Here is a 24,935-nt window from a genome sequence, read left to right as displayed (position 1 = left end):
CTTCTTTTATATCGTGTGTGTGTGTGTGTGTGTGTGTGTGTGTGTGTGTGTATATATATATATATATATATTATTAATTTTAATTTTATATTGTTATTTTTGTATTGTATTGTATTTTATTGTGTTGTAAGCCGCCCCGAGGCTTCGGCAAGGGGCGGCATAGAAATGTTCTAATAATAATAATATTAATAATAATAATAATAATAATAATATCTATGCCATCTACTAGATTCCATCTGAGAAAACCATGCCTAGGCTACTCCCTCTCTTCACACTACAATTTTATCTAGTAATGGGCAAACTCATCCTGTCAATGCGAAGGGAGGAATCTTCTCTACATGGAAATGGGGGCTTGCTTTTTAAAAACAGGGATTGTGAACCGAGAGTCTGCAGAATGGCAGCACAGGGGATTAACCCTGAAATGCTGCTTCAGACAACAGCAGTGCAAGGTATGGCACAATCCTGTGTGTCTTTAGACAGGCACAAACCCACGCTTGCTGGGGCATGCTGGGAATTGTCCGCTTTTCTTTTCTAACCACACTTACGACTGTGCTCTTAGTTTGAAAAAGTGTCGGCTGTGCCTGGTGAGAAACTGGCAGGAAGATGCCTCCAACAAAATCAGGCTATCTAGCCTATCCTTGTCCACAGCAAGTACTGAAGCTCTTTTTCGCATCCCTGGCTACTCAAGCAAGCAGACTGGGCTGCCATGAGTAGGACAGACTATGCAAGATAGTAGACGTACATAATAGATTTTGCAACAAAAACAAAACCCACATACATTTTCATAATTCATACAGGATGCAAAATTCTTCTGGTCACAGGATTGGCGTTCTCTTGGCCAATATTTTTTTTTAAGCTGTGGATCCTGCCGTCCTCATTGTTCCTCTGAGGGACAACTGCGTGTAAGCAAGTAGACTGATTCTCCCTTGTGGTAAAGTGCGAAGTTACGTTTCTTTCGTACAGGTGCACACGGGGAGAAAGCTTCTGTCCAGGGAATTTGCCTTTGATGGGGTGAACAGAGGGTTGATGGAAAAATTAAGAACAAAAGAGGACAGATAGTAACTTTTTTTTTATTAAATATTACAGTGGATCAAAAAGTACAAAATATCTTTTGCTTGCTATGTGATTGGGAAACTACTGGCACATAATACAGTATCAAAAGCATTAATACATACAATTTGGAAAACATACAAAAATTGAGTGTTTATAGTCGGCTCAGCTTTTCTTTTTTTTCTGGTAGTGTTTAAACTTATTTAATGTGAAAGGTTACTCAATAACCCTTTATTTTTTTTTAAAAATGGGAAACTATATAATATTACTGGGCCATTTTTTCTATATACAAATAATCACCTTACAGAGCATATAACCTACAATAACTTGAATCACAAGAATGTATACACTATTTACAACAAAGGAACTTTCCAAACAAAGTATAAACAGCTAGTAGATTATGCGGCATTTGTTAGACCATATGTAAAACTATGGGAGGGGAGGGAATACATGTAGAATATCCAATACATTTACAGCAAACACCACAGAAGTGCCTTATGATGATAATTTAAATACTGTGCATCTCATGTCAGTGAAATATTTTCCCACTACAAGCGACACACATTGTGAAATGGGCCCCGGTTTCAGCATGCTCACAGCCACCCCTCCAACAAGGTGAAACACTGAAGGTGTAAAAAAATCGCCCTCTCCCTTTAAAGGCACACCTCACATCAAAGGCTGAATGTGCATTTCACCGCACTGAGAGCAGACCCACTGGAATCAATGGGGCTTCAGTTGCCATGGCTAACTTAAACCCCCCTGATGCCAATGGGTCTATTCAATGTATGACTATATCTGGATCTAATCCCCAGCGTTTCTGAAGCCACATGCCAGCTTCCATTAGCCTACATATCAGCATAGGACAGAATCTGAGCTGAAGACGTTCTCCAAGGAGATTTTAGAAGGGGCTTGCTCCCCCTTTTCGCTGGCATGGGGCAGCGTGGCTCTCAAGTCATACCTATGACGTCCAGTGACGTCCACTGAGTCAGTCTGGATTGTACAAGATTATGCATTCCAGGACACCCCTGTTAACCTACAGGCCAGTGCTTTCTGAGTAATGTAGCTGCAACCATGCTACCCTGCTATCCAAATCAGATCAAAACAGGGCCAAAATCACAACAAACGCTTCTTGGATCCTCTTGTCCATGAAGACACGGCCCTGAGTGATGTGGCAGCAACCAACACATTACTCCAGATAAAGCATTACACAGGCCCTGGGTCGTGGTTGCTGGCTTGTGCCCTGCATGTTTAACGATTCATGCAGCAGTTCATAAGCTGGGGAAGTGTCTTAACTTCATTTGGGGCTTTGATTAAAACAGCAAATTCCTTTATCTGTTCTGAGGATTGAAGTGAGAATCCAGCTGCAAAACCCCCACAATCGCCCCCATTGCCACCAAAGTGAGTATTTTCTAACAAGACATTATATGAAAAATGGTTTTCTTTGTCTTTAATCTCCCCAGCCTTCAGAATCTTTAATAAATCCTGAACAGAGTGAGTTGGAATTGCAACATTTCTTGGAACCAGCTCTTGGTAAATAGATTTATTACTCTGTTGCCAATTAGATTCCACCGTTTCCTTTACCAACCTACCAATAACAATAGCTTGATTGCACAAAGAAAAACTTGTGCAATTTCATTCAATAATAAGGCCCCTTGAACTCAAACAAAGCCCCATTTCAGACATTGAAAATAGTTATCGGCCAGTGGAAAATTTTATCCTTAATGGAAATCATGGATCTTTCTTTTAAAAAAGGAAGTTCTTAGATACTCAGCCCCCTAGTTTTTGGTGGTGGGTTTTTTTTGGCCTCATTGCTCTTCATCTGCCCTCAACTTGACCAGTTTATCACGAACTTTCTCTTTTAAAAAGTCTAGATTTCTATGGAACAAAGGAAGGGAAAAATTAATTACCCCTGCATTGTGATGTTTTAGGACAGTCTTAACCATTTCCTAAGCAAAGCAATAAAATTGAAATGGGACTTGTGCAAAATAAATACATGAGGTTAAGACTTAACGGATTATGAGATACCAGAACAAACTTGTAAAAATAAGGCTCATTCTAGTCCCGCCCCCTCATCTGCACATCAAGCTGGTGATTTTGGTGGATTGGGGGCAAAGGGGCTGCACAATGCTAGCCTCTCCAGAGAAGGGGAAGTGGGTAGATGGTCAGCGTACCTCTCCGAAGAAACCAGCGGATTGCTTGGTAAGGGTGTGTAGGCTTTATGGAGCTGTGCTGTTCTAAAACAAGGGACAGTCCTTTTAAAACAAGGAATATCCCATCAGACAAGAGGTATCAGACAACCCTACATGCAGATTATCCTGACTGAAGCAGGGATGCACCGCATTCCCTGGTACCCTGCACGTGATCCTGTTCATGGGCAAGCAGGCTGCTAGAATCCTGCCAACATCCATTCCCCCGCTCCCCAATCTTGACGATTACATCAGCCAGGTTTAGTGCAATTTTGCTAACAATGCCTTCTGTGGCATCTGAGCAACTGGGATTGTGACTGTTCTTTTGTTTGATGTTTGGAGCACAGCAGAAAAACACGATCTCCATTGGCACATTTATGCTCTAAATTCTACTAGCCTGCTTATGCGTCATCAGTAAATATCGTTTTACCACGAGAACATAAAAGCATTTAATTGAAGATAACATTGATCTTTAACAGTAGATGTCTATTATTCTGGATTTTCACCAGATTTGTATATTAAATAGGTTACATTATATATTGCAATTGGCTTCATATCACAGGAAATTTTAATATAGGTTATCTGGCATGCATGCATGGTGTTATTAAGTAGTTTCCACTTGTTTCCAGTAGTTTTGATGATTTGAATTGCAATCTAGGATGGGTTCAGATCATAACCAATGTTCACATTGTAAAGCTTCGAAGTTCAGCCTCTCTCTGGGTACCTGTCCATATTTCAAGGCCCCTGGCGGAGAAGTCCCTCAAAAGAAATAAAAATCACACCCTCACAGCATGGTTTTTCCGTGGGACTTTTTGCTTTGGCAAGTGGGTGGGGAAAGGGGGTCCATTTCAGCCTCTTGTAAACGCCCACACAACTCCTGCTGAGCTGGGTTTACCCTGCACCAGCAGTTCACAACCATGTTGCATGGCCAGCCACAAGGGCCTCCGGGACCAAGGCGGCCTGCGCACACCAGGTGGCCTTGGATGCTCTGAGAGACCAGCATCTACAGCCTCCATTGACACGTCCCGTTTCTTCACGCTCTGTATCAGGTTACTGCCAGGGCAAGCTGCTGCTGTTTCTTTGACTTGAGCTCTCAACTGTGTCAACACAATGGGAATCTGATCGGAAATGCCCATTGTACTGGTGCACCCTAACAAGGGTGGGCGAACAGCCGATCTCCAGGCATTTTAGACTGCAGTCTCCCAGCAGTCCTGCTCATTGGCCATGCTGGCAGGGGCCTCTGGGAGCTGAAGTCCAACATCTCTGGAGATCTAACTTCTACCTACCTTCGCATTACATGACAGTAAATGAACCCATGGTATGGGGGCTGAACATGGTCCCAGGGAATTTCCTTTTCTTTTTTGGAAGTGGGCACTTCCTCCGTGGCCTCCAAAAGAGCCCCTAACTGCAACTCTGATTTACCTCTGTGCACTCAGCCATTTTCTCTTATTGGCACGAGGACCCAATATTCCTCTCCCCACTGTGGGCAACACAAAATGGTTCAGCAGAAGCATCCTCTGATTATGCTGTCAGCTGTTTACTCCAGAGCACAGGCCAAGAGCTCTTTGACCGAGGGTTGCCAGAGGAATCCATTCTCTCCAAAGTCCAATCTGAACTGACCTGATCCGCATCTTGTGGGCAGATGTGCGGATTAGAACACTGTTATCCTGCTTCTCCAATTTTTGTGATGCAGTTCTTGGCTCAAGCAATACATACAAAAGGCATATTTGTGGATAAAAGGGCTTTAGAGGAGTGCACTTTGGGAAAAATGCGTATTTTCTGACAAAATGTGTTTAAAAATATGTATTTAATTTTTTTACAGGTCTTTTTTAATCAATTCAATGCCGGAATGGAACAGACATGCCTTATGAATGAACACATGCAAAACTAAGACTGACTGTGAAGCAGACGGATCTGCCAGCCATTGCTTGAGCTCCTCTCCCACACTACTGCCACCCCAGAGGGGGCAAAAAAATCTCCCTTTCTGCAGTTTAGGTGTTCATGCACAAGTCAAGACAACAGCAACTGAGAGAGAGAAGCCGGCTGAGATCCAAAAAAATTGAGGGCTCCTAACTCCTACAGTTCACACTGTGTGTGTGTGTGCGCATGCACTTGGTAAAAGTGCCCTTTCTCCATGTGAAAGGGGAATAGGCCAGTAAGTCTGCTTGGTCCCCCCCCCCACCCCCACCGAAGGCTTTGCTTTAGAGTCTCCTTCAAATTCAGTAGCTGGTCCTGATCCTGCAATGAACTGAGTGCTCAAGGCTGTTCCAGTGAAATAACGGTCTCAAGACCATTTGAGCTTTCAGCAGGAAAACTCTCATCAGAGCCTGCAAGGATGCTCAGGCTTAAAAGTTCCCCTGGGTCCCTTGCAAGAGGGGAAAAAAGAGGGATAGAAATGTAATGTAATGACAGTAATAATGAAAATGATTGTTCTGGAACATTGGTTGAGTCAAAAGCTAATTACTCTGGCTTAAGTGGCTTGTCGATTAAGCTGCCATTATGTTTAATACTAAACCACACATTTAAAGGAGGTTGTGGGGATGACATGAGAAGCTCAAAGGCTTTGTGGGACAGACATACTGCAGGGAACCACCAGCCGAAGAGCGCAAGCGGTTCTCAAGGCCAAAGCTGCCCCTGATCAGCTCTACCGATTCGGCACTGTCCCGTGTCGTTCAACTTCTCTTGAAGGGCAGCCATCCTCGAGCGTCAGCACAGGCCCCCTCTAACTAAAATACTGCCCTCCCTTTCTCTTCTGATGGCTGACATTCTTGAAATAGCTTCAGAGCCCACATGAAAGGTCCTCTAGACGCCAATGTTATTGAGTAACTTGTTGCCAGTGCAGACCTCAACATGTTCCCTCTCTGGTATGTAGGACAGTTTCACAGCCTAGATAAGGTTAAGTACAATTCTTAACAAATTCACAGCCCATGAGACAGGAAAGGCAAATCTCAGCAGCCTGGAAAACAGCAACGTCCGTACGACAAGGGAACCGTTCAGATGGGTAAGGCAAAGGGTTCAGCACCTTTCAGGATCCGGCTGCTGGAGAAGGAGCTGATGTCAGGCCTAGCTGCACCATCGCACAATTTACAGTATGCGTCTATCCATCAGAAAGGTTCACTGAGAATGGATGTGTTTGCTTTGTAAACAATGACATTGTCCCCACTCCAAGAAGCTGCTCTTAAAAATAAACAGCAATGAAAAGAACAGCAACCTTAGATGCAAATTTTAAAAGCCCCTCAACAGCCAGAACCCTTTTTTCTTTCAGGAAAAAGATGTAGCAGATGAATAGAGCCTCTTTAAAATAAAAAACAGCACATGGGACAAGTTGGAAACAAGAACTTACACCAGAACAGAACTGGATGAACTTGACACAAATCAATTTTGTTTTGTTTCTGAAGTAGATATGTACCATCTAAGTTAACTTTATTTTTTCTGTTTTGATAGTGTTAAGCTAAAACGATGCAGTTTCACTGTACACTGCATTGATCTGAATTCTGAAAAGTCGGGAACCAGAATGGTACTTGAAAAAGTAACATCTAAAGAGCATGGGATGTCCTACCTTCTTTTTCCTCAGACCTGCTTCTTTTTCAGTCTGAAGTGCTCCAGAACGCACAATGTTTGTGATAGGGGTAGGGGAGGCCAGCAACAAAGCCTGACTTGCCTCCTGACCTGCTCTGACATTTCTTTTTGGGAAGATACGGGTCCTTTCAAAACCCTTTCATGCAAGATGGCCCTGGAAGGAGTAGACGGGGAGCCATAAGTGAAATACAAAGCCCAGCTGAACCACAGTCTCATCTCACTCACAGCTGAAGCATTCACCAATGAGGGACTAAACTGCTTATTGGTTAGCACAAAGATTTTGTGTTTGCGTTAAATTTTGCAAGACGCCACAGGCTAAAGGAATGTAGTTTGTTTGTTGTCATTGGGGAGGGTCTACAGTTTTGTGCTTGGATGTACAGAAGACAGCTGAGAAGGTGGGAAAGCAGCCTGAGGATTGAGAGCAGCCAAAGGATAAATATTGTTGTGCAAAAGATCACCGTACGAACTACCTACAGGGGTTGCCGCAGCTAAATGCCTGTAAAGCTGCTGTGAATTTCCAGGGGACGTTAGAAATTGTCTTTGCACCACGAATGAATGGAGAGCCAAAGGCTGCATGAGCGGAGAAAGCACAGTCTGGTTTTTCAAGTACTGCAAAGGATGAGAGTACCCGGTGGGGATGCGGTTGCACAAAGTCCCTGGGTACAACCCTGTGAAGATGGGGCTTGAGAGGGGGAATTTGTGGCCTTCCAGCATGCCCCCGGGGGGCAGGCCAGGCACCGGCTTGCTGCCCTCTGCCTCTTGCTCGAGGCTCTTGTCTTTCGCAGGGGCTTCCTTTGGCAAGCGAAGGGGCGAGACAGCACGGATCTTCTTTTCTGACATGGTTTTGTCCAAATCCTCCAGGCTGCGCTTCAGAGGCCGAGCTGCCCCAACAGTCTGAGCGTTGTTTTTGTGGCTTAGGATGGGGTGGACCATGCCTTCCATCTTCCTCAGGCTCTGCTGCTTGCTGGACCTTACAAGGGACTCGCCATGCTTCTTGGGGGCTGCCACCGTCATGGGAGAAACACGGCAAGCTTTGGGGTGACAGTCTAAGCTTAGAGGGGTGCCGGTCAAGGTCTGGAACTGGGAAAGGGTTTTGCTCTCTGGCTGTCCCACTGAAGCATGCAAGAGGGAAGATCCTAGCACTTTGGCAGTCTGTTTGTGAGTGCTTTTTGGAAGACTGAGATCAGTTGGCTGATCATCAGAAGAGGCTTCCATGGGACTCTTTTTCTCTTGCTGGTGCAAAGGGGGGTGATAGGCTAAGTTGCGTTTGTCATGGTGCTTGTGCTGAGGGAACATGGAAATGTTCTCTGTATCTCTATACATGTCTCGTGGGAGGTACTTTGATACCTGCTCATTATTAAGGTGATGTTCAGTTTGCCTATAAAGGCTGTGCAGGTGAGGAGATGAGTAAAAGTCTGCCAGGAAGCTGGGCATGTGGGAGTGGTGCAGGGCCCGTTTCTCGCTCATTCGCTCTTTCATGTCTTGGATCTCTGACTTCAGTGCATAGGATTCAGCCAGAGTGCTCAGGTGTTGCTTGGAAAAGTCACAACATCCTGAATCTGCTTTCTTGAGCAGCGACTCGTGCCTATAGGTTTCGAGAGTGGGCTTCCTTTCCTCTGAACTCTTGGGTTTAAAACTCTGCACGTGCTGGATCACCGAGGGCCTGCTGACTGCCACGGTGTCCATCAGAGGGGCATGCGAGGCCTGGGGCATGTTCGACAAGAGGTCGTCTTTGCCGCTTAATTTCTTCTTGCTGATCAGTGGTGGGGGTGAGCCATAGGGATAGCTGCACGAGAGGGTTGCCCCACTGACCTGGGACAGGAGCTTCTTCTTTGCCAGGGGCGACATGATGCCTGGGTTGCCTTTGGAGTAGAGGAGTGGTGTGTAACCAAAACTGGGGTCCCCATTAAGGGAACTTGGTGGTTCCTGCTCTTTGAACATGTCAAAATTCTGCACGACAAGGACTTTGGGGCTCTGTTTCAGTGCATTGTGTATGTCCTCGTTTCCCAACTGATCCACTTTAACAGTACAGTTGGCAATGTAGTCTGCCATCTCTGGGAGCTTGTCATCCCCCATCTTACTTGGACTTGGCAGTGGCAGTTGGATGGTGGAGAAGCTATTAAATGGAACTTCATGGGCCTCGCTTTCTAAACTGTCTGTAAAACAAGGTGCTCTTTCTTCCTGCTTTGGCTCATCTTGGTCTTCTGACGGACTGGGTAGTCTTCCAACTGCAGAATCCAAGACAGCATTCTCTTCTGGGGGCACCAAAGCACTTGAAAAAGACACTATGGATGGCATCTCCTCCTCTTTGACTTCCTCAACATTTGAGCACGCTTCCTTGAAGTCCATCTTTTCCAAAGACGTCGTCCCAGTTGTGTCCAGCAGGGAAACCTGGGGTCCTTCTACAGATAGTTTCATCTCCTCTTCCACCGTTAATTCAGTCAAGCTTTTCTGGTCTGTTGTACATTCTTGAGCCTGCTCTTGTTCTGATGAAACCTAGTAAAACATTTCAATGGACAACTATGAGAAGAATTGCAAGACTAAAACTCCTCTAAATCCACACATGGCAGATAGTGACACTGCTTGGAATTACATGCGTCAATTGTCATTCTGATATCTGAACGTTTTAGCAACCACTCTCAAATTTAAACATACACATATATATTATGGAAATATTAACATGCCACAATAAGCCTTTTTAAATGTAATAAGACCCCATAAAATAGGTTCCACTGATACGCTGATCGGGTAGCATTTATGCAGATGCCATCTTTTAATTGAGGCACACATTCCATGTTCACAGTGTATCTGAAGAAGATACAAACCACATGTACACACACACATGTTGTTAACTTGACTCTTTTTATCTCTCTTTTAGATCCTGTCTTGTGGCAGTGCTAAAAAGAGCGGCCACCAAAATGAATCATCCGTATTAAAATATTTAAAAATATGTCAGCGGGAGGCGGGGAGGCGAGCCATTGCTGATGCCTTCTGAACCATCAGCGGTGCAGCTCAGCTGGGGCCTCTTTTTATTTAGAGATTAGAATAAAGTTGTCAACATGCAGCAAAGCATTTTTGCCTTCTTCCAGATATAGCTGTCCTGTTACAGCCAGTGAGACGGCATCCCTTTCTGCTCCTTCATTAATAAAGCTTGTGCACTCCATTCTTGCTATTCATTCCATTATGTAGACGAATGAACTGTGACCTGGGAGGTCATCTCAGTGCTCTGCGTATGATACAGCCGACTGACAAGCCTTTTCAAAATTACTGTCATTCTCCCCGGCATGCCTCTTGGTAGGAGGCAGTCATCGAGCAGAAGCATTGTCTAAGCCTTTCTATTATTATTGTTCTTTTCCTGTCTCTCTTTCTTTTCCCTTCTTTCTTTGCCATAAAGAGGAGGCATCAGGAAAGTTATTATCTAAATGCTGCATTAGAGAGTGTCGTGTGAGAGATGGATTTAAGGCAGCCAATGAATCTCCATCCCTTCCAAGATTTATGTCTTTACAGCTGCTTTTAAATTTTCCCGTGTGTTGGGTTTTTCTATTTCCTATTAGTTAAAGTGTCTGTTACTCATTGTGACTGCTTCCATAATTTTTTCCGCAAAGAAACTCAAACTCAAAGATGCATTTTGCAGTCCAAATACAATCATTAGCCCTTTTGCAAAAATTCTACCATTGGCCTCTAGAGCTTATACGATTACAGGAAAATACCAGACAGATGAGTAAAGCAGACGGAGAAAAACTCATATTTAATAACTGGATGTCCTGATCTTTCTTCTGTTGGGAAACACTTTGATTTGAGTTTTTAGCTGGATTAAGAGCAGTACGTATGGTAGGAATAATAATGTGTCATTTTGTACCCAGTTACAGTCATAACAACAACATAGAGTCAATTGAAACACTGAATAATAACCAATTAATGGCCTATTCACATAATCATTTTCGAGGTAATAGAAGGGTCCTTAGATGATGACTTTTGCCTTCAGCATTCATATTGAAAATGTGAGTTATTTTGTTCTGAAAAGCCCTTGACAGCATCTTTTTCAGGATGTGAAAAGCTATCACTTGGAGGATACGTTCACAAGAAACGTTGATGTAGGAATGATCCCAGTGTCTGTAGAAACATGAAGCCCCAAGTCAGACTATTACAAGAGGGAAGGGTGGTTATTTTGGGGCATACAGTGGGCCTTACGACGTTCTCCACCTTAGCAACTCTCAGGCTGTTTTGATGGAGGAAGAGGGCTTCTGACAGGGTTGCAGCTGGTCAGTTTTTAAAACAGGCTTACCCAATCAGACATTTACAAGATATGAAAGTAATTCCTGGGCACATATATAGCTATTATCAATACATGTGTCCAGCTTCCAAATAGACTACAAAGAAATTTTTAATTTTATAAGGCTTGCATGGAAGTCAGATGTATTATGGGGTCACAGTGATACGCATTCCCCCATAAATGGAAAGACCGTAATTTCAGTTGATCATTTTTTCAGACTTCTCCAATCCTGTGTCTCCTGCACTATGAATCTTATCATCCCCAGCCAACATGCCCAAATGGCCATAAGTGATGGGAACTGTATTCTAACATCTGGGGTTCTCTGGAGCGAAACTGCTAGGTTAGATGTGAAGGTTAAAAAAAGTCCTTGACTAATCAGGCAGTATTATATTAACATGGTAATTATTAATCAACTGATTAATTATTCATTTAAATCTGCATAAGTGTGCTATGTTTCGAAAGGAAAAAAGCGCACTGCCTTTGTTTCTAGATGATGTCTGCACATGTTACAGCAGACATTAGCTCCGTGAAAGGCATTCCCTCTTGTGAATGAGATGTTTTTAATCAGGTGACAGTCCTAGTAAATGTTCATGAGAACATTAAGTTCTTAACCAGCTATATATTTTCCCAGGATGACAGAATCATGAGCTGGAAAGCAATTCCATGTTTCGTAGATATCCAACCTGTTGCAAGAGCGACAGGTGGCACTCGGCGCAACGCTTCCCTCCTCGGTGCTCCCGCCCGGGATCACCTGCAGCTGGGCCGGAGCACAGCAGTGCACAAGCCCTCATGGAAGAGCAACCAGGGACCACAAAGCAAAACGCAAAGATGAAAAGCACGCAGCCATGCGACAGAAACCCTCGTTGGGCAGGCTTACGAGGGGGCAGGGGGCACCCTAATTCAAAGCTCTCTCCCTGTGATTAAGCCCCTCGGCTGATGTCACAAGAACCACAAAACACAAGAGCACGAGGCAAGACACACAGAAACACAGCCTGTGGCACCGCTCTGCCTGGGTGCTGTACTTGGAAGGGGACAAAGACGGGAGGAGCTGCAGGGCTGCTGCCATTTTGGTGGGAGGGCTTAACATAGATCGTCTGCAGGGGAAAAGAGAGATAGCCACTGCATCATGGCCTACATTATTTTTAAACGTGTTTTATGTTTAATGGGTATTTTGAGGCAAGAGATTGGTATGCCTTGCACATAGTTATGGAGACAATTCCATAAAAGGTAGCTCAAATGAAGATCCTTGAAAGCATTAAGTAGGCTACAAAGGTAAAGGTTTCCCCGTGACATTAAGTCCAGTCATGTCTGACTCCAGGGGGTGGTGCCCATCTCCGTTTCCTAGCCGAGGGAGCCAGCGTTTGTCCGCAGACAGTCTCCGTGGTCATGTGGCCGGCATGACTGAACACCGAAGTGCACGGAACGCTGTTACCTGCCCAACGAAGTGGTGCCTTTTTATCTACTTGCATTTGCATGCTTTCGAACTGCAAGGTTGGCAGGAGCTGGGACGGAGCAAAGGGAACTCACCCCGTTGTGCAGATTCGAACCGGCGACCTTTCAATCAACTAGCCCAGCAGCACAGCAGTTTAAACCACTGCCCCACCTGCAGTCCCAAGCAGGCTATACTTAGGACTAAATTTCATTGATTGCCATGAGACTTAGCAACTTGCAGCTGACTTTTGCCAGCTTGTACCTGTTGTCTTTAAAAACCTGACAAACTAACAAGGACCAGCTATAAAGGACACACATCTGGAACTTCTTCCCTGTCTTTGGTATACCAAGCCCAGCAACTGCAAAAAGAATCTGGTTCACAGGATTGCAGATTTCTGTATAAAGCCCATACTTTTGTATAAACAAACATAATTTGAACTGTTGTTGGAATGCCAGTCCCACTGCCCCAAATCTCAACATTTATTTTTAAAGGTATTTAAAATATTTAAAACAGAAAATATTTTAGGTTTGGAAATACAGTTTCTAAAACTAAAAGGCATAATGAAAATATAATGATGTTTACATGGGGTTTTCATAAACAAGAGAACTAGGAATGTATTTTTGGAGCAGAGGAAAACTGATTTTGCAACAATCAAATGCTTTGTAAGGTTCTTGATGAATTTGGGAGAATTTGATATTAGAAACATTCACATTACACATTCTGACAGGAGAAAGAATTATATGATTATGTTTTTGCTGTAGTAAGCTCACATAATTGCATTTTGAGTTACGCACTTTCCACTCTCCCTCTAAGAACTTGACCTGTGACTCATATAAAAAATAACTGCCGTTTAAGGGAGAGGAAATTTGAGATACCAAACAACAAAAGCAAGGAAGTTCAAAGTTTAGATTGACACTCCATCGCTAGCTTGTTACGCTATGCTTAGCTATTGTAGCACATATGGTATGTAACATAACTCGCTGATCCAAACCTCCAGCAATAAATAACAAGCCACAAAGGGATGAACGAGGAAAGGAATGCAGGCTTAACTTTGTATTTCCTTAGTTTTGGCAATTTCTGTTGCAATCTGGCAGTTGCTTAAGCAGATCTGTCTGCCCTCTTTTATGTGTATTTTAATCAAGATAGTACCTTTTCTCAACGTCTCTTGCTTCACAATTACATTAAAAAGTAGAACAAAGCCCACTCCAACTGATCAATTGCAAAAACTGTGCCAGTCCTAACTATGCAAAATTTATTCTCCAAACCACCATTCTCCCCTTCATGTACCTTCAACAAATGTGTGTTCTTTCTGCAACTGCCCCCATCCATAATCCTGTCTGTATCCCACCACATGGTTTCACCATAGTTTAACTTTATGATTTAGTAAGCTTCTCTCTCACCACCCCCACCATTAGTGCAATAAGATACAATAATTTTTATGATAGTGTCTCCATAAGGCAAAATTACAAACTTATTTGTCATGAAAACAAGCCAGTAGAGATGCCTGTAATGTGACAATTTGCAGTTCATTTATTATTTAATTTGTAATCTGCCTTTCTACCAAAAAAGGCAGCTTACAATGGCAATCAGAACTTGATTAAAACAATAAAAATGCATTAAACGTAAAACAACAACAGAATTGTGACAACATCCAACCCAACAGATGTGCTAACATGCTGAAGACCAGCTTCAATAAAAGGTCTTTGGTGGATGGTCAGCAGAGGGGGAGTGACACAGCCCTGCTTGTTCATGAGCTCTAAAAACTGGGAGTGATCCCTAGGAAACAATCAGCAAATGGTGCCAGTAATTTTCCTGTGGCAAAGTAGTTGTACGTCTGGGTTTAGTCAGCCCACTAATCAATACTAGCCAGGTGCCTGTATTCACACATAAGGACAAGCCATGCTGGAAACTGTGTGGGCAGGGCTTTTTGTTTGTATGAATCCAACATCCAAGGGGAAGCATGGCAGGCTTGGTTTCCATGAAACCCCCACAGATACTCCATGCTCTGTTGTAAGGTTTCCACTCTGCATCGTTGCTTGTCTCACAATGTTTGTGTGCTGTTTTCACAAGCTGCAGACACGCCAGCCTCCATTTTTCGCCGTCCTGTTCTGTCTAGCAACTAGTGAGGCAGCTGCAACTGCACTCTGATTGGCTGTTTAGTCCTGTCTTCCCTGCCAGCATGTAGCCTTCTGGTGCCCAACCGTGGCATTGGGCTCTCACCAGCGACAGGGCATTGTGCTGTGCCACCTCCAGCGGCAGCAGCCACATTTGGCCCGTCCGTCCGCTTGCTGGAGCAATGGTCTGAGGTGGCCCTCTTGCAGGGAGCACATGGGCCGCGCATGGGACCTCCTTTCTAACTCAGGTGTTTAAAAAACACACAAGTACACTGAACATTCAAACACTTATTTGCATATTACTAGATACTTGAATAGCACCAACTCAGTCTTTCCAGAAATAAGTTTATTTTGAAAGTGGCATCCTATACTGCTACATATTGGGATGCACATGTAACACTTCCTATCAGAAAAAAATCAATCCATCAATTATATTAATAACAACAGTAAAAACAGACATCATGTGGACTGGCCATAAAAGAGAATTCCTTTTAGAGAGCTCTGCTTCCCAAGATTTCTGAACATTATATGATCAAAGCAGCACTGTATAAACCTTAAGTTAATAATAAGGAATGAAAAAGATTAAGAAAATAAAAGGAAAGTGAAACTAACCTCAGGTGCATCTTGGGATTTCTGTGTATTGTCTTTTTCTTTCTTGATTTTTTGGTTTTCATTTTTGATACGTTTTGTTCCAGACAATTTTATCTTACTTTCCCCCTCCTGAGCGACATTATCTTGTTTTCGAGGCTTCACGGGAGGTAGTGGTTTATCTTCCTCTCCTTTAATAAATCTTTCATATGGCAGGATTAATCTAAAGAACAAGCAACGGATCAGTTCTAGAGGTTCTCACCAACCGAACAAAAACAAATAAACAAACAAACAAAGCAGGTATAATCTATAAGAAATTCATTATTAAAAACCTCCTTCTTGTAAAAACATAGGTATGAATGATAAAGTCAGAGATGTGCATTAGAAACTAGGAGCTTTTCCCATTCCCAAATGAATTATTGCCCTGAATTGCACATCATGATAATCCTTTCTGTCATGGATGCTGCCCAGGTGGGAATGGCTAAATAAACCTTAGAATTCATCTGTGGTTTAATGTTATGTGTGAACCAGAGCTAGAACAGCGATTGATAATCATTTCCATGGACATCCTGGAAGTACAAACAGTAAATAATCACAGCTATACATAAACTGAAAATCCCAAGGAACATCTTAGAAGAGAAGTGTGTGAGTTTTGGGGCCTCCAATTGGGTCAAGTTTGACTCGGATCCTGGATCCCTGAACCTGTCCCCAAAAGAGAGGTGGTAATAGGGCTCCCCACCCATTCTCTCAGTCAATGACTCTTGATCTCTTCAACATCTAGTACTACCGTTCCGTTTTTTTAACATCAACAAGGTGAACATACTATTTAGTGATATGTAAAAACCATGGAAACAAGTACAGCAGATAGGGTTGGGGATGGTTTCCATGGGATAGTGTGGAGAAGGATCCCAGCCCCAAGTACCCATGCATACGATGGCACCTGCAGTTACTGCATGGAATCCTGACTGCTCAGAACTGCTATAATGTGGGACTACTTTACTGAAAGGGTCATCAGGAATTCACCTGCACTATCCACTGGAGAAGATATGATTCTATCAAAACAAAACAAAAATAGAATATGGTCTTTTTTTTTTACTAGCATGTATTTCCTCTTTATGGAAAACTGCCGTGTCATGGGGGGCACATTTTATGGGTGAGAGAATTCCCTTTCTCTGGGGAAAGAATCAAGAGAGGAAAGCAATTTCTAGCAGGAGGGAGCTGGCGCAGTGGGCATGGTTCAGGGAAGGTTTTTGTTTGTTTTTTAAATCAAAGACTTTTAATTGCAGAACTTTGTCTTCCGAAGTGTGCACAATTGCTTTAGAAGAGAACAACAATAAGAAACACTTCAATCAATTTTCCCTCCACAATGTGGCTCCTGACCCAAAAAGGAAAAAATCACCCATGTTATTAAAAGGCATGGATAACATTAACATCAGAGTTTTAGTATCAGTGATTCAAGTTTTTAAAATGCATTCAACATGATTAATGAGTGACTCATCACACGAGTAATGCAAGACTGTGACTTTTTAAAATGTACACTTTTATGTGACAAGCGTATTTTTGTTGGGGTTATCTGTGAAGAAAGTATAATTTGCCTGTTAAACAGCATTCATCTGGTCAGTTATGAGACTTCCTTAATTATACCTTAATCTGAGAGTTTAAGGAAGAAAGCTCTTTTGCTCAGACATGGATCTTTGTTTTGTTATTCCAGAACAGCTTTGAGCCATGCAGTTTTGATTTAGATGTTCAAACACAGTTTGGCTTCAAGAAAGCTGGGATTAGCTTGCTGGCGATGATAGTATTTCACATTTTAATAAAATACAACATAAATTATGTTAAAATATAAACCTAATTTATGCCATATTAGAAACAAAATTCATTAACTGAGCATGCTCTGACATGGGTATGCGCAGAGAAGCGTGAATAATACTTTTGAGCCTTGAATTTGGCAGCAGGCCAGTAATGAAGCTAAGCAATGCCCACCGGGAATATTGGTCTTCAGATCCCATTACAAACTGAGTTTAAACATGTTACAGCTGCTAAAACTGAAAACGGTTCTCTCTATGCAGGCTTAGCAAAATAATATGGACTTTGCCAAATACTTGCTTCCCACTGTAACATTACAGTTAATGTTTATGTAATAAAAAAGAAGCATAACAAGGCAGAATAAGAGGAGGGGGGAGAAATACAATCTTGTTCATACTTGAGGCTGCTAAATTTCATTTGTAACAAGCACAAAATATTCAAGGCACACTTGAACATCTTCCTGTGCCTGGGACTGTAAGCAAAGGAGGCGAGGTTGGGTTTCATCCAGAGCAATATTTATATCTTTTCTGCCATGTGTTAAATATTTAAAGAATCAGATTTAACCAAAATACATTTTTTGTGGCAATAGTTGTTAGCACTGCAGAAAGGATTGTTTGACTTTGTTTGGTTGCCATGGGAACATGCAGCCCATTTGAAATCTACATATTCCATTGGTAAATGTTTCAAAAGCAGCTCATAGCTTTAAATTAGAGGATGGTACTAAACCATCACTAACCCTTTTAATAAAATATTCTGTGTGATTACCCTCACAGTTAAAGTAGGAACAGGGCCAGACTTGACAAGATTAATAACTGTTACCACTCTTTCCAAGGAAGGTTTTATGGCACTTTCAAATTTTGACCACCAAACCAAAACCAAAACCCAGAAAAACAAACAACAAACAAAAACAACCCTAACAATTCTACCTCTTTGTTGCCATATAAACCCCTAGAACTCATTAGGTCTAGGGATAATTAGGAATTGGGGCTGAAGAGAGTTCAACGCTAGGTGTATGTTTCCATTTTAGTCATTTTTCACTGAGCTCAGCAGTTGGCAGAGGTACAGTGGCAAAAATACATTTCGCATAGCTGGTCGAAGGCCTAGCGCCAACAGCAGGAAATCTGGAATTAAATGTTTCTTGTATCTGGAGAGAGGCATGACTAAGGTAAAAACCGAATCAAAACACAAGGATGGCTTGTTCTAACGCAATAACTCCCTTCTTCCTTTTCCATAAAACGTTGATGCAGTGCTACTTCTCCCCAGCGATGAGGGGGTGGGCTGCTTTTAAAGCAAAGCCTCAGCGAACATGCACCAAACACCGTAGCGCTTGGAAGGATTAAAATGAAGCCTAACACCATGAACAATTGCAACTTGACGGAGCAGTTTGCCTTTGCGAGAATTTTTTCTCTTCACTTGTCCTGTCACTGTACGACGTAATTGCCCACAGGATGTGATCTTATCATTTGATTATGAGAAGCTGTAATAGTACAAGAGTAATAAAGCTCATGAAACATTCAAACCTTCAGCTAGTGTACTATTAAAACATCACACACAGAGAGAGTGTATATTTAGTCAACTGAAGGTCAATATTGCCTAAGACAGGAAGAATGTGGCTCCCTGCTTTAGAAATACCTCCACAGAATGCAACATACCTGAAATTAGCAACTTGATTTTGTATTAAATAGTCACTCAGCAGAAGATTTTGATCAACCCCTGCTTGAGAGAAGAGGAGGCATTTCACAAATAACAGTAGAAAAAGGACCTGGAATTCACAGAAACTCAAAACCACACTCCCACCACAAAAAATCAGATTAGATTTGAAAAAGATTTTTATTTCACAAGATGTAAGGATTCCTAAGAAGCAATTTTGCAGAATGGAGGAGATGACATGCATGCAAGCCTAACAATTAAGGGTGATGGTTACAGTGCCATCAATATGCAGCAAAATGCATCACTTCTTTGAAGAGTTTCCTACATGGGGCTTATGTCCCTGTCTCCAAAGAGATTCCAGTCTGAATTGGATGGTTACAGTTGGAAGGGGGGCAGGAAGCCAAGGGGATTCATTTCCATGTAACCCAGGAATTTTTTTTGGGGGGGTGCTTTTTTTTATTTTTTTGGTCAACACCTTTATTGTAAGTGTAATTCATATATTCAGATTAATTGAATGCATTATTTATAGCACAATTAACATAACTAGAATGTGTAAACAGTCATGTATTAAAGAGCAATCCTTCTGTAGGCAGCAGATTTCTGAACAGCACGGGGCTATTTTTTCCCCTGGAATAATACAAGAATAACATTTTCCAGCCCAGAGCAGAAACAGTAGGGAAGTATTTGCCATCAACTGAGCTCCTGATTAAATTCAATGACTATGAAAAGCAAGATTATCCTTTAAAAAAGTATAAAATAAAAACAACTTTAAAAAATCAATGCAAGTTGAATGAACAAACCAGCGTTGTATTAATCCTGACTTTGTACCAACGGGGATCCATTACATTTAATTGTGGTTATTTTTCTCTTTCTTTTGGGTGGGGGGGGGGGAGATTTTGTTCAGCTAAATGTTGAATTAAATAAGAGTCCCTTCTGTTCTGAGTTTTTAGCTTTCTGCATCCTCTGATGTAATGAAAAATTCAATGTACTTCTCCGCAGCACAAGTCAGGGGTCATCAAATCTATTACAGTAATGTAAGTAATCTGGCTTTCTGCCAGCCTTTTAAAAAAGAATGGGAGGTGTGGGGAGAGAACCATGGAGGCAGATAATTTTGTATTTACAAATTCTAAAATTCTCTGGGGACTTTGTCTCATCTCCAACAATAGGCAGAAACTTCACATTAGAAAAATGTATTTCACAGCATGTCAAACATGTCTTAATCATTAGTATTTCATAAAAGGCATTAAGAGAGAGAAAAACTACACATCTCTTATCCTTCATTAGCCAATGTTCTTCCTTCATGCCATGGGAAAAATGTAACTCAAAATCTTTTTCTAAGTGATAAGTACTAATGTTTCATATTAATGCTGGTGCCAAATAACTAGTCTTTTAAGCCAAAATTCTGTTTCACAGGAAATAGTAGCACATACTATTTATAGGAATAATAATGAAAGGGGTTAGAAGAACGACTATGGAAAAATGCACGAAAAAGAACCAGAAGTCAAGGCTGCCAACTCCATCTTTAACTCTTCGGGGGCCTGTACAGGGAGTGGCCTGCTTAACACGCAGTTCTAGTTCTTCCCCACCTCTCTGCTAATGTAAGAACATAGGAACCACATGGAAAGAAAGGGATTATGGGGGAAGAATATGCGGAACATGATGTTAGTGTACATGCCTTGCTTATGGAAGGTCAGTCCTGGACACCTGCCGCTCAAAGGCTTAGAGGAGCAGACGACAGGAAAGGCTTCTGCTTGCTGAGACCATGGATAGCTGTTACCAATCAGGGTAGACAATACTGGACTAAAGAGCTGAAGAACAGGCTCTGCATGGGTACAAACAAGCTTCCTATGTTCCAAAGCCAAGTCAGGCACACCCATTTCAGACACCCATTTAAGATCAGGGAGATCCGGCAACTTGAATTTGCCCTGGGTTTGGGTGGCAGCGCTGCACACTCCTTTCTCCCTCCCACCTTATTCTAGCTAGCCTGCCGGTTGATTGGGACTCTTTTTCTAACAATGCCATCCAGCTCTGAGGCAGGGCGAGAGGGTGCAGCCGCTAGCGCAGGGCCTTCTGGACAGGGCCTCCACAAAGCTAACATCACAAGCTCTGTTCGGTTCATACAATAATCCAAGATAAAAATAGTGAAGGGTGAATTACATTAAGGGCTTAATGTGCCCAGACTCAATTGTTGTGCAGTAATTTAATTTACACTGTGGTAGTTTGGGTGGTGGATCACAGCCAAAAGGACTGGTTTCTTATTTGTTGGAAGATGCCAGTTCACAGCCTACAATTTATTTATTAGCTTTATATCCCATTTTTTTTTGTTTTTGAGGAACACAAGGCAGCCTACACCATTTGCCTCTTCCTGCTCTGGGTCTTATCCCCACAACAACAACCCTGTGAGGTAGGCTGGGCTGCAGGTCTGTGACTGGCCCAAAGTCACCCAGCTGGTTCCATGGCCGAGCGGGGACTGGAGCCCAGATGGTCTGAGTTCTACTCTTGTGCTCTTAACCTCTACACCACACTGGCTCTCAACTATTGCAAAATGTTTTCCCTGTAAATGTGATGCAAATGATTGAGGCATGACTCTCCAAGGCACTGTGATGCTAGAGTGTAAATGTTTCATGTGTTTAGAAACCAAGAGACACAGTAGAGGCATTTAAGATTAGCCTTAAGGTCCCTCTGTTTGTCTTCCATTAACCATAAATGTCTTTCTGAAGCAGTTCAACCAAAGGGAGTAAACAGTCCTGATTAAATTGCCACAGTACCCTGACTCCTGACACTGGCAATAATCTGTATTGTTAAATAGAACCGCAGAAAAATAGTCGAAATCATATCAACCTTTATAAAACAGCCAAGATCTAACACAGTGTTAATACTAAATAAATTTTAATAATCGTATGAAAAATGTAACCCAATGAAGACCTGTAAAACTAATGTTCAAATTCCAGGTTAATCCTGGATTTACTGTGTTTGCTCAAACAAGTCACAAGTGGCATTTCCACAAAAAATGCTCTTGTTCAGTACGCTGCTCGCTCACATACCAATAGTCTTGGTGGGCCATCCCATTCCACTTGCAACTAATTTACACGGGCAACCCATGACTGACAGAAGCGTGAGAGCCACTTCTGCATCACAACTGAGCTAATAACATCAAATCCCTGCCCCCCAAATTACCGTTGTGGTAAGAAACTTCCTGCCACATTTCCTGTTTGCTACCTTTGGTCACCCATTAATGTATAGGAGTAATGTAAACATCAGTCTTAGTAATCCAGCTGCAAAACCAGTACAACAATAATCTATTTCATAGGGTTGATGAACTAGAAAATATTTAAATCCTTGGAGATACAACAAGACAAATGTGAAAATGATGAAATAAATGTTCTCAACAGTTTATGGAACTAGCTAGTTATTTTAGAGGTTTGGAGATATTTTTATGCTCACCAGCAATTAATCTCCCCTGCCACAATGACACACATATTTTTTCACCCTGGAAATAACCCAAACCCTTAGCAACCAAGATTAATAAGGGGAAAAAACACCAGCACAGCTACACTCGTTCATCATTAGCCACCTGTTTCCTCTAAAGGACTTGCAAGGGGCAACTCTTATATACAAGTAATGTAGTGCTGTGAAAGTTGACCGTTCCTTTCAGAAGGAGAATTGCTGTGATCTTAGAGCATAACAGCAGGACAATGAAACTTAATGTGGTGTATTTTAGATTGTATTTTAATAGATTTTTTTTTATAATATGGTGTTTTTCAGATTGTATTTTAATGGGTTGTTGTAAACCACCCAGAGAGTTAAATAAATAAAGCCTGATAATCTCCATCTTTACTGTGTTTATCTATGTAAAGACCACTATATGGAATGATACTCTGAAACTAGTAAGAAATACTGCTTTTTACAACAGATTAGTAACACTAGGATCTCCACGTACATGACTGTTCTCTTTAGGACAGTATTTCCTGAAGGGGCAACACCAACAGAGTTTGGTCTCCCTCCAAAAATTCATATTAGTTCCAGCCACTAACCAGGGAATGCATCATTATTTTAAAGACATTTTATCTTTACAGTACTGTGTGAGCTCAAGGGAAGGCCAATTCCACACTGAATCTTGAAAGCAATCGAATGTGTTCGTAAGCTTACTATTTATAGCTTACAACCTGTATCTGCGTAGCACATATTGCAACCATGCACCATAGCATCAGAATCAAGCTGATGGGGCATGCGAACATGGAGACCTGAATGTCTATAGCCCATGCTTAAAAAGGTAAGTGAATGTTGACACATGACACTCAGACAAAGTGCTTTTAACAGTGTGGCATCCAACCTGCCACAGGTTAAGCAGTTTCATTGCAACATCCTTTGATCAAAACATTTAGTTATGTGCTAAACTTTCATACCAAAAGCAGTGCAACTTCAGTGCTATTTTCACTTGCCTCCATCCAACCCACATTATAGATCCCCTGCTCTAATTCATTTAAGTACTTGGGTGCAAGTGTACATGTTCATGCAAGTCAACCTGGTAATATTCGGTCTTTATTTTTCAGTTTTGTGAAGTAGCGCTTAACGTGCTATTGGGTTAACATGCACTGGACTGTCCATGAGTGCAGGGCACAGAAACTGTGTCCACTCTGCATATGCAAACCGTGCCATGCCTGCCGATTCCCGTTGCCCCACTGCACATGGAGGATGCACATCAAAGACAAGGAATACAGGGCTGAGCTTTGGTTGTGTTGTTCCATTTACACTAGCAAGGTAAAGCATGTCCTAGGAAAAAAATGTACACCACTAACACAGAGCTAGCAAAGAAGAGATTACGCACTGCATAGCATAGGTTGTATTTCCTTCAGCTTACTCAAACTGTTATTTGCTCCCAAAGCTAGGCCATCACAGTTAGCTTTCCAAGAGTGCTGCTTTTATGCAGGAGGAAAATTTGTCTGGATCTGAACAAGTACATGAGTTACACAAAACTCATTTTGTAAGATTCAATGATTTGTAGTGCAACCCTGTGGGGAAATTACTAGGGTGCTTTCAAACCACCACAAGGTATGAAAGGCCAGCTTCGTTTAACCAAGTTAGAGATTAGAGATAGTCAGTTGATGTCAATATACTGCTGAATTAAAAGCTTAGAAATGTAATCTAAATCAGCTTTCATTCCTGGAGGAAAAAATATTTTGTCCAATAGACATCTTTGCTTCTACATAAGGTATGGATCTTGCTTGAGTCCAGTTCTCATCTCTTTTGCTTATGGAGATTTTGAGCATTCAGGACTGATGGGTACCAAAACCACATAGCAATTTCTGTGGGGTGCAAATTTCTCTTGAAAAAATCTTATTTTCTGTCCAAATCTACTGTTTTATAAAATCCTGTCCAATGCCATTTGCCCCCAGCTGCTTAGTTCATCAACACTGTACCCCCTTGCAACTTTTTTTCCCTTCCTGGATTATTCAGCATAGGTGATCTCACCCAATTAGGGATCATGCATTGAACTGAGAGCCAATCCCATAGCAACTTCAGCTTAGGGGCCAATCCCACAGCAACTTCAACAATTGTCCAGGGTTGGTTGGTTGGTCGGTCTGTCTCTCTTTCTTGACAAGTTTTGTTAAGGGGGGGGGGTGTTTTGTAACCTCAGCAAATTGTCTGCAAAAAACACTGATTTGCTCAGCCCTAGGTAGAACTTAGACCATTCAAACAACCACTATCTATTTGCTTTCTAAAATGTCTGTATTTCTTGGTTTAATTTGGAATATGGCTTTCAACACTTCATGATCCAGAGACTAGACTGTTCATATCCATTAAGCCTGAAGTTCTCTCCCAATGACTGGACAGAATGCCCAGACAATGGGGAAAGCTGATTCTTGTGGCTTACTTTCGAAACCATTCATCCAGCAGTGAGGAAAATGTAGTTTAATCACAGGAAAGGTCCCTTCTTTAAAAACAAAACAAAAACTTTATGTGCCTCTTACTGGCTTTCATGCTGTCACCAAAATTGCAAAACAAGCTGTGAACAGGTATTGCAGAAATACACAATGTTCTAAGAGATTTTTGACTACAGATTTAAGAATCTACTTTAAGGAGTAAACAATCGCATTCTTCTGTCACTAGATACTTTAATTTTAATATTTTTTAGTTGGAGGAGAAGGGAGGAGAGAAACATGCTTTCAGACTTTTCAATAGTTCTTTTGTTAAAGCATCCATTACTCACATAATTGAAAAGGTTTGTTCAGTGGCATGCTTGAGAGTACAGTTAT

At 42.0% G+C, this 24,935-nt stretch overlaps 1 protein-coding gene across 3 annotated transcripts in view; it reads right to left on the bottom strand.

Moving 5' to 3' along the window:
• Positions 1-1,050: 1,050 nt before the first annotated feature.
• ARID5B (AT-rich interaction domain 5B) overlaps positions 1,051-24,935 on the bottom strand; it is a 235,607-nt gene continuing 211,722 nt past the window's right edge. For all 3 annotated transcript variants that reach the window (XM_044420400.1, XM_044420399.1, XM_044420402.1), the window contains 2 exons: positions 15,247-15,445; positions 1,051-9,311 (listed from right to left, as the gene is read on the bottom strand). In XM_044420400.1, coding sequence (XP_044276335.1) covers positions 7,170-9,311; positions 15,247-15,445 — 2,341 coding nt within the window. In that variant the 3' untranslated portion in view covers positions 1,051-7,169. The remainder of the gene's footprint in view (positions 9,312-15,246; positions 15,446-24,935) is intronic.

This window comes from Varanus komodoensis, unplaced genomic scaffold (assembly GCF_004798865.1).
Source record: "Varanus komodoensis strain SLA01 unplaced genomic scaffold, ASM479886v1 scaffold11, whole genome shotgun sequence".
NCBI classification, from domain to species: Eukaryota; Metazoa; Chordata; class Lepidosauria; order Squamata; family Varanidae; genus Varanus; species Varanus komodoensis.
Note: the sequence above shows the minus strand (reverse complement) of the source record. Positions and strands in the feature narration are given on the sequence as shown.